Source organism: Staurois parvus, unplaced genomic scaffold (genome assembly GCF_062004578.1).
Source record: "Staurois parvus isolate SC_StPar_1 unplaced genomic scaffold, SC_StPar_1.0 ptg000477l, whole genome shotgun sequence".
Classification (NCBI taxonomy): domain Eukaryota; kingdom Metazoa; phylum Chordata; class Amphibia; order Anura; family Ranidae; genus Staurois; species Staurois parvus.
This window is the reverse complement of record NW_028318273.1, coordinates 921,841-934,583: the sequence shown is the minus strand read 5'-3', so window position 1 is coordinate 934,583 and position 12,743 is coordinate 921,841. Positions and strand designations below refer to the sequence as shown.

The 12,743-nt window shown below is 41.1% G+C and overlaps 1 protein-coding gene across 2 annotated transcripts in view; it reads left to right on the top strand.

The window, feature by feature from the left end:
• Positions 1-12,743, top strand: part of CLEC16A (C-type lectin domain containing 16A) — a 420,420-nt gene that overhangs the window by 155,258 nt on the left and 252,419 nt on the right. For both annotated transcript variants that reach the window (XM_089689496.1, XM_089689495.1), the window contains exon 3: positions 514-634. In XM_089689496.1, coding sequence (XP_089545622.1) covers positions 514-634 — 121 coding nt within the window. The remainder of the gene's footprint in view (positions 1-513; positions 635-12,743) is intronic.

The following is a 12,743-nucleotide window of genomic DNA, read 5'->3' as shown; positions in this document are numbered from 1 at the left end:
TAAGTACATATGCAAATTTATGAAGCAACTGCAAGCATATAGCTGTGAAATGGCACAAAGGTATTGTATGAACTTGTAGCTGGTATTCCTGCTGGATGATGGGAAAAAATAAGTAGAAAATAATTAAGCAGCTTATCCTCATTGAGGGCAATAAAGACAAACATCATGTTCTAAATCTACACATGTGACTTCTTGTACTGCAGTGGCACTTCTGGAAGTACAGAATGGGTCAACTAGGAAAAAGGATATTTGGACGAAAGAGCATCTTGTTGCTTCTTGTGTCCACTTTGATGGGCTGCTCAAACTTCTTTTCTAGTCTCTCAATACCTCATTACCTAGCTTTCACTTCTACTGACCAGATGATCTTGATTTGAGTGAATATATATGATTTTCTTTGTGTCAGATTAAATCATGCCATATGCTATTACACACACATGCTGTGTGTGTTGCACAGTACTTACAAGTGTCATAAACAAGCTTGCATATTTATCTACAAATGTTGCTTTTTCTCAGGCCATTAGAGTATTCTTCATGTTAAGAGCTTTATCGCTCAATCTGCGGAAAGAGCCCGAGACTCAGCTTCCTTTGACTCGTGAAGAAGATCTCATTAAAACAGATGATGTGCTCGACCTCAGTGAGTAAAATTTCAGTCTTGCTAGAACTCTGTGAAATGCTGTGACTATCAACAATCAAAACAAAGTTTTTAATTTGTGAACAGAATTTTTAGATTTAAGAAATCAGTTTGTCAAGTGGAGATTAACAAATGTATTTATTTACTTTCCAGACCAGGCTCCCCAACCTCACCACCAGATCCTTAATGAACACACAGAGTTTCTGAATGAACACACAGAGTTTCTGAATGAACACACAGAGTTTCTGAATGAACACACAGAGTTTCTGAATGAACACACTCAGTTTCTGAATGAACACACTCAGTTTCTGAATGAACACACTCAGTTTCTGAATGAACACACTCAGTTTCTGAATGAACACACTCCGTTTCTGAATGAACACACTCCGTTTCTGAATGAACACACTCCGTTTCTGAATGAACACACTCCGTTTCTGAATGAACACACTCAGTTTCTGAATGAACACACTCAGTTTCTGAATGAACACACTCAGTTTCTGAATGAACACACTCAGTTTCTGAATGAACACACTCAGTTTCTGAATGAACACACTCAGTTTCTGAATGAACACAAGAGCAATCAGTAATGATCACTTTTTGTGTTCAGTGTAGTGAGTGCAGGGTTTTTCACTTTTTTTGCCAAAAGGCACAGTTGGAAATGTACAAATATTTTTTTATTTTTAAAATCAATGCAGTTTATATAGTATATTTAGTAAGAATTTTGTAATAATTTTAGTTGATTTTTTAAAAAAAAAATATTGTTTCAATAAACATTTCAACTATCACAAGACCTATAAAAATCAGTAGCACCATCTTTTTATTCTACAGTTCCAATGCTTACAGAAAATATATGGTCTGGGCGTCTTTTTTGTAGCACCCTCCTAATTAGACTGCTAGCTAGGCTCTGTAAATGTAATTCTTTTAGCTCTACTGTAATCAGTTGAGCAGCTTGTGATTATTCTGGGCTGTTCTGTGTTTCACTGGTTGCAGAATTGACTGTTTCTCCCTGCCTCCTGTAGTGTTATGGAATGTAGTGTGCTGGGATAGTCAAATAGGCATCCTGAATATTTTATGTGGTCTCAGACAATCCCTTGGGAAGGGTGCCAAGTAGGTGTCTGTAAAAGTGCATATATAGTTGGAAGCCTAAAGCAGAGGGGTTCTTGTTCAGGAGGAGAGGTTGCCAGCTTGAAGGGCTGCTACCCTACTGGGCAGTCTAGTTGTGCTCTTTGTTTATTGAGGTCTCAGCTGTACTAGCTTGGAGTCCTATTCTACTGAACTTTGCTGGAGCTGACATAGGGAAAATTCATGTGAGGTATGTTTAGCTGATATTGGAAGGAGGCATTCAAATATCCAAAGACATTTGTGAGTACAGAACGGTGTGTGTGTGAGATCCCGGTGTCTGTGTGGTGCTACTATCCCTCTGAAATCAGTGTCAGCTTGTGCTTAAGGCCCTTTTCATGTGGAAGTTTTCAGATAGGGTCTGCCTGCCTGTTTTTCAGGTGGACCCAATCGGAAATCTTCATTCTCCTATATATATTGTGCATGAAGAAAGTATTCACAGCGCTTAATTTTTGCCACATTTTGTTATGTTACAGCCTTATTCCAAAATGGATTCAATTAATTTTTTTCCTCAACATTCTACAAACAATACCCCATAATGACAACATAAAAGAAGTTTGTTTTGAAATGTATTAAAAAGAAAAAAAAACATGTATATAAGTATTCACAGCCTTTGCCATGACATTCAAAATTGTGCTCTGGTGCATCCTGTTCCCACTGATCATCCTTGAGATGTTTCCACAACTTGATTGGAGTCCACCTGTGGGAAATTCAGTTGATTGGACATGATTAGGAAAGTCATGAACCTGTCTATATAAGGTCCTACAGTGCATGTCAGAGCACAAACCATGCCATGAAGTCCAAATAATTGTCCGTAGACCGGAGTGTATCAAGGCACAGATCTGGGGAAGGGTACTGAAAATTTTCTGCAGTATTGAAGGTCTCAATGAGCACAGTGGCCTCCATCATCTGTAAATGGAAGAAGTTTGGAACCTCCAGGAATCTTCCTAGAGTGGGTCGCCTGGCCAAAATGAGCGATCAAGGGAGAAGGGCTTTAGCCAGGGAGGTAACCAAGCACCCGATGGTCACTCTGAAAGAGCTCCAGCGTTTCTCTGTGGAGAGAGGAGAACCTTCCAGAAGAACAACCATCTCTGCAGCACTCCACCAATCAGGCCTGTATGGTAGAATGGCCAGACGGAAGCCACTCCTTAGTAAAAGGCAGAAACAAAACTCTCTAGTGTGATGAAAAAAGATTGAACTCTGGTTTAAATGCCAAGCGTCATGTCAGGAGGAAACCAGGCACTGCTCACCACCTGGCCAATACCATCCCTACAATGAAGCTTGGTGGTAGCATCATGTTGTGGAGATGTTTTTCAGTGGCAGGAACTGGGAGACTAGTCAGGATTGACGGAAAGATGAATGCAGCAATGTACAGAGACATCCTTGATGAAAACCTGTTCCAGAGCACTCTGGACCTTATACTGGGGCGATGGTTCATCTTTCAACAGGACAACGACCCTGACCCCACAGCCCACATAACAAAGGAGTGGCTACGAGCCAACTCTGTGAATGTCCTGGAGTGACCCAGCCAGAGCCCAAAAGTGAACCTGATTGAACATCTCTGGAGAGATCTAAAAAAGGCTGTGCACCGATGCTCCACATCCAACCTTACGGAGCTTGAGAGGTACTGCAAAGAAGAATGGGAGAAATTGCCCAAAAATAGGTATGCCAAGCTTATAGCATCATACTCAAAACGACTTGAGGCTTTAATTGGTGCTAAAGGTGCTTCAACAAAGTATTGAGCAAAGGCTGTGAATACTTACGTACATGTGTTTTTTGTTTTTTTTTTTTTTTTAATAAATTGCAAAAATTTCAAAACTTACTTCTTTCATGTTGTCATTATGGGGTATTGTTTGTAGAATATTGAGGAAAACAATGAATTGAATCCATTTTGGAATAAGGCTGTAACATAACAAAAATGTGGCAAAAGTCAAGCGCTGTGAATATTTTCTGGATGAACTGTGTGTGTGTGTGTGTGTATATATATGTATGTATGTAAACATCAAACTTGCTAACAGGTTTAAGTGGGGCATACTTGAGTCCTTTGTCTAGTACCAGGATCTCCTCTTTCATGATACTGGACCCATTCAGGTTAAATACCCCTTCTCCAACTATTCTCTTTTTCTTTTGGGCCTTCCGCCCTCCCCTGCACCCCCTCCTCGTGGGGGGCTTCTCCCTCTGTCCATTAATGGGCTCCTGTCCCTTTCTAAAAAATCCCTTCCTGTATAGTCATAACCTAAGGGTTCATGCTTGTTAATAAGGAGTATGACCAGTTGGCTATAATACTACATTTTAATGTACATTTTAAAGTGGTGGAACAAATTTTTAAAAAACATTGGCCTATCTTAAAAGCAGATCCAGTTTTAAGCACTATTTTGCACTATTTAAGCACTATTTTGTCAGAACTAGATTTATTTTGTCCTAGATTTATTTACAGGAAGGCACCATCAATTAGGATGAAAGTGGTAAAAAATGTAATAGACCCACCTAATAAGAAGTTGATAACATTTTTGGATCAGGTGGGTTTTTTTCCATGTAGGAATTGCTACGCGTGTAGAGAAACAAAAGGAAATAATAAGAAAAAGTGTTGTTTCAGTCTAAAGTCACAGGGAGTGAGTATAAGATCTGTGACTTTATCTCGTGTAGAACAGAAGGGGTGGTGTACTGTTTGGAGTGTCCATGCGGTCTCCAGTATGTGGGGAGAACAAAGAGACCCCTCTGGAAGCGAATACGAGAGCATATACAAAAAATAAAGAAAGGATCATCAAAACATAGTGTGCCTAGACATTTTTTGGCCCATCATAATAAGGATCCCTCTGTTCTGAAGTTTTGGGGAATAGAGAAGTATAAAGGCCATTGGAGAGGGAGCCATAAAGTTAGATCTCTCAGTAAATCAGAGTCTAAATGGATTTTTGACATGAAAACGCAGGTACCGAGAGGCCTGAACACAGATTTTGATTTAAATTGTTTTATCAGTAATTTTTAGTTTTACTTGGTAATATCTGGCTTTTTAAACATTTTAATGGTATTTAATTTATTCTATTGTATTTAATTATATAGTGATCTGTTGGTTGTGGATAATGTAATATTAGGATGGTAAAAATATAGTATGAGTTTCATGAAAAAATAAATTTTAGTGGATTATTTAGATATTAATATTTTTACTATTTTATATATAGAGATGTGATTGTCATATTTTAATTGAGATTTTGATTATAAGATTGTGATCCGCTGGATAGTGATGTCAATAATTAAGATTTATCCTCGTTTATTTTAATTTAATGTATATTAATAAATAATGTGTTTTAATATAGGATAAAATATATATATATTCTATCCATTAAGGATAATGGGTATATGGAAGTGTATATATATATAGTCCTATGAAGCTCCAGTAATAAAATTATGTCCCCGTTTTTGTTCTGGTTTTGTGGGGGTTTTAATATAATAAAATATTTATTTTAATGGGTGGGTTATATATATAGAGAATAGTAATGGTATGGTGGTAGGGAGGTCCGCTATTGCGATTCGCTCTTCTTGTTTTTTTCCTGCTTATTGTGGTTTTAAATCGGCGCAGTACTGGCAGTGGACTTGGATATGAGTGCAAACTTTGGGAAAATGGCCGCCCCAGTCCGCCCCTTGTCTATGATTGGAGCCAGTGTTCTATTTAATGCATCCAGTCCTCTGTGGACGTTTACCCTGAGGAAGTAATGTGATCAGCGTGACGCAACGCGTCGGTACGCGAGGAGGATTCTGGGAGCGCGGTGACGTAATTTCCGGTGTAGCGGCCATATTTGAAACCCCTATATCTAATACCCATGCAAGGCAGGCATAGCATGAGGTTAAGGAGCCATATGTTAACATGAAAGATGAACCATCATGTGAGTAGATATCTGTGTATAGTCGATCTAATAAATGCGGTTTTACACTATGAGAGTCTTCTGTTTATGCATGAACCGGAGAGGAAGTTGGCTATAGAGTATACAGCGCTGGGGAGGATCCTGTGATACACCTGAGTGGTGTCTGTCTCTTAAGGCGAGTTGCCCCTGTAGGATCTTTGTAAGGAGGAACCGGGGAGGAAGCTGGCTATAGAGTATACATCGCTGGGGAGGATCCTGTGATACACCAGAGTGGTGTCTGTTCCCTAAAGCGAGTTGACCCTGCAGGGTCTATGTAAGGAGGTGAGGGGCCATTGCATTTTTTTTGGATATACACAGTGTGGACACTTGATATCACCTGCATGAAGATTGTGTATTAGACACACTATATATATATGGACATGTTCACATAGAGTGGAGATTTTTTTATTAGAGTATTTTGTGATATATAGTTTGTTTGGTTACTTGGTCACTTTGAATATTCCCTTTTTAGGGAATACACGGATTGCACTTTATTGAATATTATTGATCACTTGGTCACTTTGATTATTCCCGGAGGGAGTACACGTGTTACACTTTATTTGCACTGTTGCACGTTTATATGATATATATTTATTTAGCATTTATTTATTTATATATATGTATGTTTGTTTTAGTATTTAGCGCTGCACTATTTATTTATCTATTTATTTGACTCACATTGGTAGGAGGTTAAGTGTCAGCAGCTATAGGGATAGGGCCTCATTCTGAGCGCAGGAAGTTGTTTCTTAATTTATTATTGACAAAGTAGTACAATGTTACCATAGTAACATTGTGTAAAAAAAAACAATACTGATCACTTCCCCAAAGTACTACAATTTGCTTATAGCAAAGAATTACTTTGCTATAAGCAAGCATTTACCTGAATGACATTGATTCATTCAGGTTTTTTTTTTTTTTTTTTGTGCTTAACTGTGATTTGGCCACAGCTAATCACATGACATGTACATGTGATTAGCTGTGACCATTCACAGCTAGACACTAGTATACAATGGATGGCATGAATGAAGCCATCCATTGTATACAACTGTCATGTGACCTGCTGTGATTGGTCACAGCAGGTCACATGGTACCGGCAACGGGGGCCGGTACTCAGATCTGTCATCGGCCGTGTCCGAGGTACACGGCCGGTGACAGATCGCGCCGCTGCGTGGCTCTGCAAGCGCGCAAACTGCGCATGTGCTGGAGGACACCATATGACGGCCTCTCGGAAAGGTAATGCATTTTTGCGGACGCCATTTGGCCATAGGCCGGGCGTCAAATGGTTAAATAAGGGCAATAATTGCCACCTGTTTTTCAAAGAATGAATGACCTCACTAATAGAACTCCACACTGCTATTATTTTGAACTTGCCCCTTTCAATTAGTGATTCAATTACACAGAATCAGCAGCATGCATGTCATGACTGTTGGGCCTGTTGGATTTATATTACTGTACTACACCTGCTAGTAAATTATTTGCCATGTAGAAATATAATTTCTACCCAAAACAGTGATTTATCAGGTTAGTGATGTCTGACTGCTATTATTTTGAACACAACTGTATGTGCATTTGCACACAATATATGGTTAGGGATGATTAATATTTATGCTCGTGCACAAAAAATGCAGATTTTCTATTTTATTTTTTTTAGGAATACATAGCAGTTGTTTATGCACCTGTGTGCACAGGCACATTGTAACTAATGGGCTACATTTTACCTCCATAAAAAAAAATGCTGTACTGAGCTTTTTCAGGCTGCAGTGTGCAAGAGGTCTTTCTGTGCAATTTACAATATTAGGAACTCTTTAGCTACATTACCTTAGGACATATATGAGAATTTCATTCACCCACCCATAAAAGATGTTAGACTGGGGGGCTGCAAGTCCTTGTTAGCAAGGTCTACAACACCCCCTTCTGCAAAAAGTCTTTTTTTGGCCCCCAAATCATTATAATTGGACAGGTTCAAATATTAGGTGTGCCTACATGCAGTGGTGTATTTGTTTCGTGCTGCCCTAGGCAACACAACCCCCATGGAGAGATCCTGACACCAGCCAACACCCCCCTTTCCCATGAAGAGAGCCTGACATTGACCAACAACACACCAGTCCCCTGCCCACCCCCCTGAGAGAGCCTTCCACTACCACCACACCCATAGACTGGCAGACCCCCCACCCTGGCAAGAGATAAGACACCCACCTTCACAGCTCCCTGGGAACAAGAGTCATGCTCTGCATACACCATCGAGCAGCCCACAGCCTCTCTCAGATCCCACCTGGTCCCCGTGCTGCACGTGTCCCTTCTTCCTTTCCTTCTTTCAGGGGATGGCACTGCCCCCTGAAAAATGCTGCTGCACCCCTGAATAATTTGCCTTGTTTGCCTTGTAGTAAATACACCCCTGCCTAGATGTGTGGCTTGACAGTGTACGTGCGTATTTCCTTGTGTATGTCTTCCTTGGCACTTTGTGTGTCTGCCTTGATAAAGGCTCTGTGCCTTGACAGTGTGTTACTTGACACTTTGTGAAGTCCAACTTTTTTTTTTTTTCTTTTAATCCAAACAACTTTTATTGCCAAGATAATAAAGAAAAAAAATGGACCAGTACTTACAGAATCCACAATGACATTACTGCATCAACAGGATTACACATAAATAGAACAATATGGATACGCAGATCCCGTAATGGACAGAATATTAGAAATAGTAATCAATCTAAACAGAGACCACAAGGATCCAAGGCCTTCTTGACAATACCATACTTTTTCCTCTTTACCTTTTATTCCTTCCCTTCCAGATATGATCATAAATCGGGGAAAGGAACAAAGCCAAAAACATGCCTTCAAAAAATAAAAAAAATAAATAAAAAAAACAATAAATAACAACAACATCTGGTTCACCTGAGACATCTCATCAGAGAAAATGAGGGAAGCACATGCACTTTTCCCACGGGAGTAAGGAATTAACATAATCTATCAAGTGCTTACTTGTCGGCCGACGACAACCAGTACCTTGCTATCAGCTTCATAGCCAGATATAAAAGTCTAGATACCATAATATACACTCCTGGTTGGAACAGTTCTTGGTCCAGTGCCCCCAGCAGACATTCCAAGTGATCCTGGGGAACAGTATATAGAAATACTAGAGAAATAAACTGGAGAACCTCACTCCAATATCTATGTAACTTGGGGCAACGCCAGAGCATGTGAATGAAATTGCCTTGTTGGACCCTACACCTCGGGCAATCAGGTGAATCATGCCTGCCCCACCGGTACAGTTGCAAAGGAGTCCTATACGCTTGATGGAGAATAAACAATTGAGAAAGTTTATGAGCTGGAGTAGGGAGAAACCACCGGAACAGATTCCAGAGCAGCATCCCAGACATCTCCAGCAAACTCTCCAATATCCCAGGACCACTGCACCCTACCCCAGAGACTAGCTTGATCCTGTACTGTGGACAACTGGGAATATACACAGGAAATCATGCCCTTCTTGTGGGTATCCTGAGTTGCATCCGTAAGAATAATTGAGTCTGTCAATGTGAGATTAAAGAGCGAAGACTGAGCTTGTACCACATGGCGTAGCTGAAGTGATCGATAAAAATGTTTGTGTAAATGTAAATTCCATTTGCAGTTGTGAAAAGGACTTTAGGATTACCCCCAAATACAACAGAGATATAAATTTCAGGCCTTGATCCCTCCAGTCGTGAAAACCCTCCAGTTTAGCCAGTTCTATATATTGCGGATTGTTCCACAAGGGAGTACAGGAAAGAAATCCGGTAATATGAAAGGAAGCTTTTACCGCACTCCAAGCATGCCTCAAGAGGTCCGTGGTTGGAGCCGTGGATGGAAGGACCGGTACAGCCATCTCAAGAAAGAGCCGAAATGGTGGGTTCAGGAAGGGAAATCAAACTTATAATGAGATCAGTATTATCAGATGAATCCCAGCCAACCAGTTGCTGCAATTGGGCCACCAGCAAATAAAGTCTAGGCTCAGGAACCACCAGCCCCCCCAACTCCTTGCCATATTGCAACTTCTAGTCTTCTGTTTTTTCCAAATGAGACTCCTAAACTGGGTCTCTGTGATTAAACCATTTCTTAGGAATCCATATGGGAATTATGAAAGATATAAAGAAGTTGCGGGGTCCAAATCATTTTAATTAAATTGACCCTACCCACCACCGACAGAGGGAGTTTGCACCAACTGTTACTCTTCAATTTCTGCTGATGGAGTATAGGTAACTAATGAACTTGGAGACAAAGTCGAATCTAGACAATACTTGCCATAGATAAGGCCGCATCCAAAGATAAAATTGCCCTCCCCCCAGGATTGTCCTCCGGAATTTGCAAATTAAGAAAAAAACTCAGTATGTTATTAGCTGCCGCTCTAAAAGGAATAAACCCTGACTGATCTTTATGTATGATATTACCAATAATCCACGCCAGTCTACTAGCTAGAACCCGGGCCAACAATTTAGCATCCGTATTCAGAAGGGAAATAGGCCAGTATGAGTCAGGTTTTAATCGATTTTTTTTCCAGGCTTCAATAGTACTATAATAATAGCTTAATTCATGAAGGGGGGCAAACCATTTCCATCCAAGGCGGCATTTAGGGCATTGAGCAAGGCCAGGGGGATTGTATACCGTATATGTTATAAATTTCAAGTGGCAATCTGTCGGAGACCGGGGATTTACTACTGGAGGTGCCTGCTAAAGCTTCAGACAGCTCCTCAACAGTAATTGGTATATCTAGTTCTCTCTGGTCAGTCTCCGATAAAACAGGAAATGGGCATGTGTCTATAAACTGCAAAAGCTCAGAATAGGTGGCTACAATTTTAGAAGCATACAGATCATCGTAAAAGTGACGAAAAGCTCCCAGAATTTCCAAAGCACTCCATCAACATCCTTAATCTTGTCTATAGTGGACACCCCTTGTTGTGATCTCACCACGAGAGAAAGAAGGTGCCCCGTGCTTTACCCCTCCTCAAAATATTTTTGTTGCAAAAAATATCTCTTCTTATCAGCCACTTGAGTAAGCACGGATTCGTAAAGGATCTTGGCCTCTTTCCAGGAGGTGCAGTTACGAGGGCATGGGTCTAGGATCATCTGAACCTCCCTCTGTTGAACATCCAACCGTACCTTCTCCTCCCATTCCCTGGATCTACGCTTAACTGCTGGAATCTCCCGGGTAATCAAGCCCCTCAGGAAGGCTTTCATCGCATCCCAATCCATTCCTGGTGGGGACAAGGCCTTCATTCCGCTGCTGACAACTCCCCCAGGATCAACTCGGACTCCAAAAAAAGGGTCAACCAAAATGGGTTCAACCTCCACAGCGGACAAGAGTGGGTATAACACACCTGCAGCCTGACCCAGAAAGGGGTATGGTCAGACAGAGCCCTGGGTTCATACGCAGCATCAAACACATATGGCAGGATAATCGAGTTCCCAAGGCCCGAATCTATACGTGAAAGCCCGTCATGAGTAGCAGAGAAACATGCATAACATTTTGCTGTCAGATACTTCATCCGACACACATCCCAGAGGCCCAATTCCACCAACAAATTAGCAAATGGGGTAGGCTGAGAGAATAATTGTCTGCCCCTGCTGCCCAAAGGCAATCTATCCAAACTAGTACCACTATCCCCTCCCTCCTAGATTGTAAGCTCGAAAGAGCAGGGCCCTGGAACCCCTTGTGTATCACATTGTATTGTTTTCGTACTGTCGCATGCTCTGTCTCCCTTTGTAATGTACAGCGCTGAGCAAACTGTTGGCGCTTTATAAATACTGTATAATAATAACTAGGGAGTAAGCAATTGTTATAATCACCCAGTGCCAATAATGGAACATCAGGATGATTGGCCATAAATTGAGCTAGGCGTTTAATGATCTCTGGAGAGTAGGGCGGAGGAATATATACAGAAGCCACTATGCAGCAAAACCCATTCAAAGTACACAGCAGGAAAATATACCTCCCCTTCGCATCAGTCCACTCCTGCACATGAACAAATTGAACAGAGTTAGAGATGAGGATACACACACACCTCTAGAAAATGTGGAGTGGAAAGAATTATATTGTATTGGAAATAAACGAGAGCAGAGGGTACCAACAGTATCAGATTTTAAATCCTGCAAACATACTACAGACAGTTTTAAATGTTTAAGTACATGGAAGACAGCACCCGTTTGGTTCTATCATCCAGCCCCCTTACATTCCAGGATAAAGACATCAATTCTTTATGGGAGACAGACATAATACATATGGAAAAAATAAGAAGGATAACATAGTCGTGGACAGATATAACGTCCCCCGAGGGGAGCAGTGAGTTGATATGCAGTAGGAGGGACCCAGATCACATGGGTCAGGGTGGCCAGGAGGACAGTCACAGGATGCTAGAAAGACAGACCCAGTAACATGTACTCCACTAAAGAAAGACATCCCAGGTGAACCATAAACAAAACCTGGAATAATACTGAAATTATTACCAACATATAGGCCAACAGAGCCGTAATAATAATGACTGAAAACACTGGCAGAAGCCCAAAAGGTCCCCTCAGGACCAAAAAACAGGTCAGGGTTTACACAATGCCTCGTGGACAAGCACACAGCAGGTAAATGTAGGGAAAGCATAAGCCCCAACTTAAGCAGGAAAAAAAAATCAGAAACAAAAAGGGAGGAAATGTAAGAGCAATACCCGGCTGTGCTGCTAAACTGAGTTTAAGGCACTAAGGATCAACCAGACCCCCAAGGTCAAGTTTCAGGGGAGTTTGCCAGGTGATGTTCCACTCCATCCAACCACTGTAGGGCTGCATTAGGACTTATCAAAGAAGTGAGAAGCAGCATCTGCAATCACTCGAAGTTAAGCCAGATACAGAATGGCATATTGAAGACCCAATGCCTGAAGACGTTTTTTTTACATCCAGGAATTTTGCACATTGCTTTTGAACTTCTATGGAAAAATCTGGAGATAAGGATACTTGAACATTATCAACTGACAGGTTACCCTTGCTTCTGGCCCTGGAGAGAATGGTATCTCCGTCCTGATAATTAAGGAGTCTGAACAAAAAGGGCTGAGGAGGAGCGCCAACCAGAGGAGCTTGTGCTGG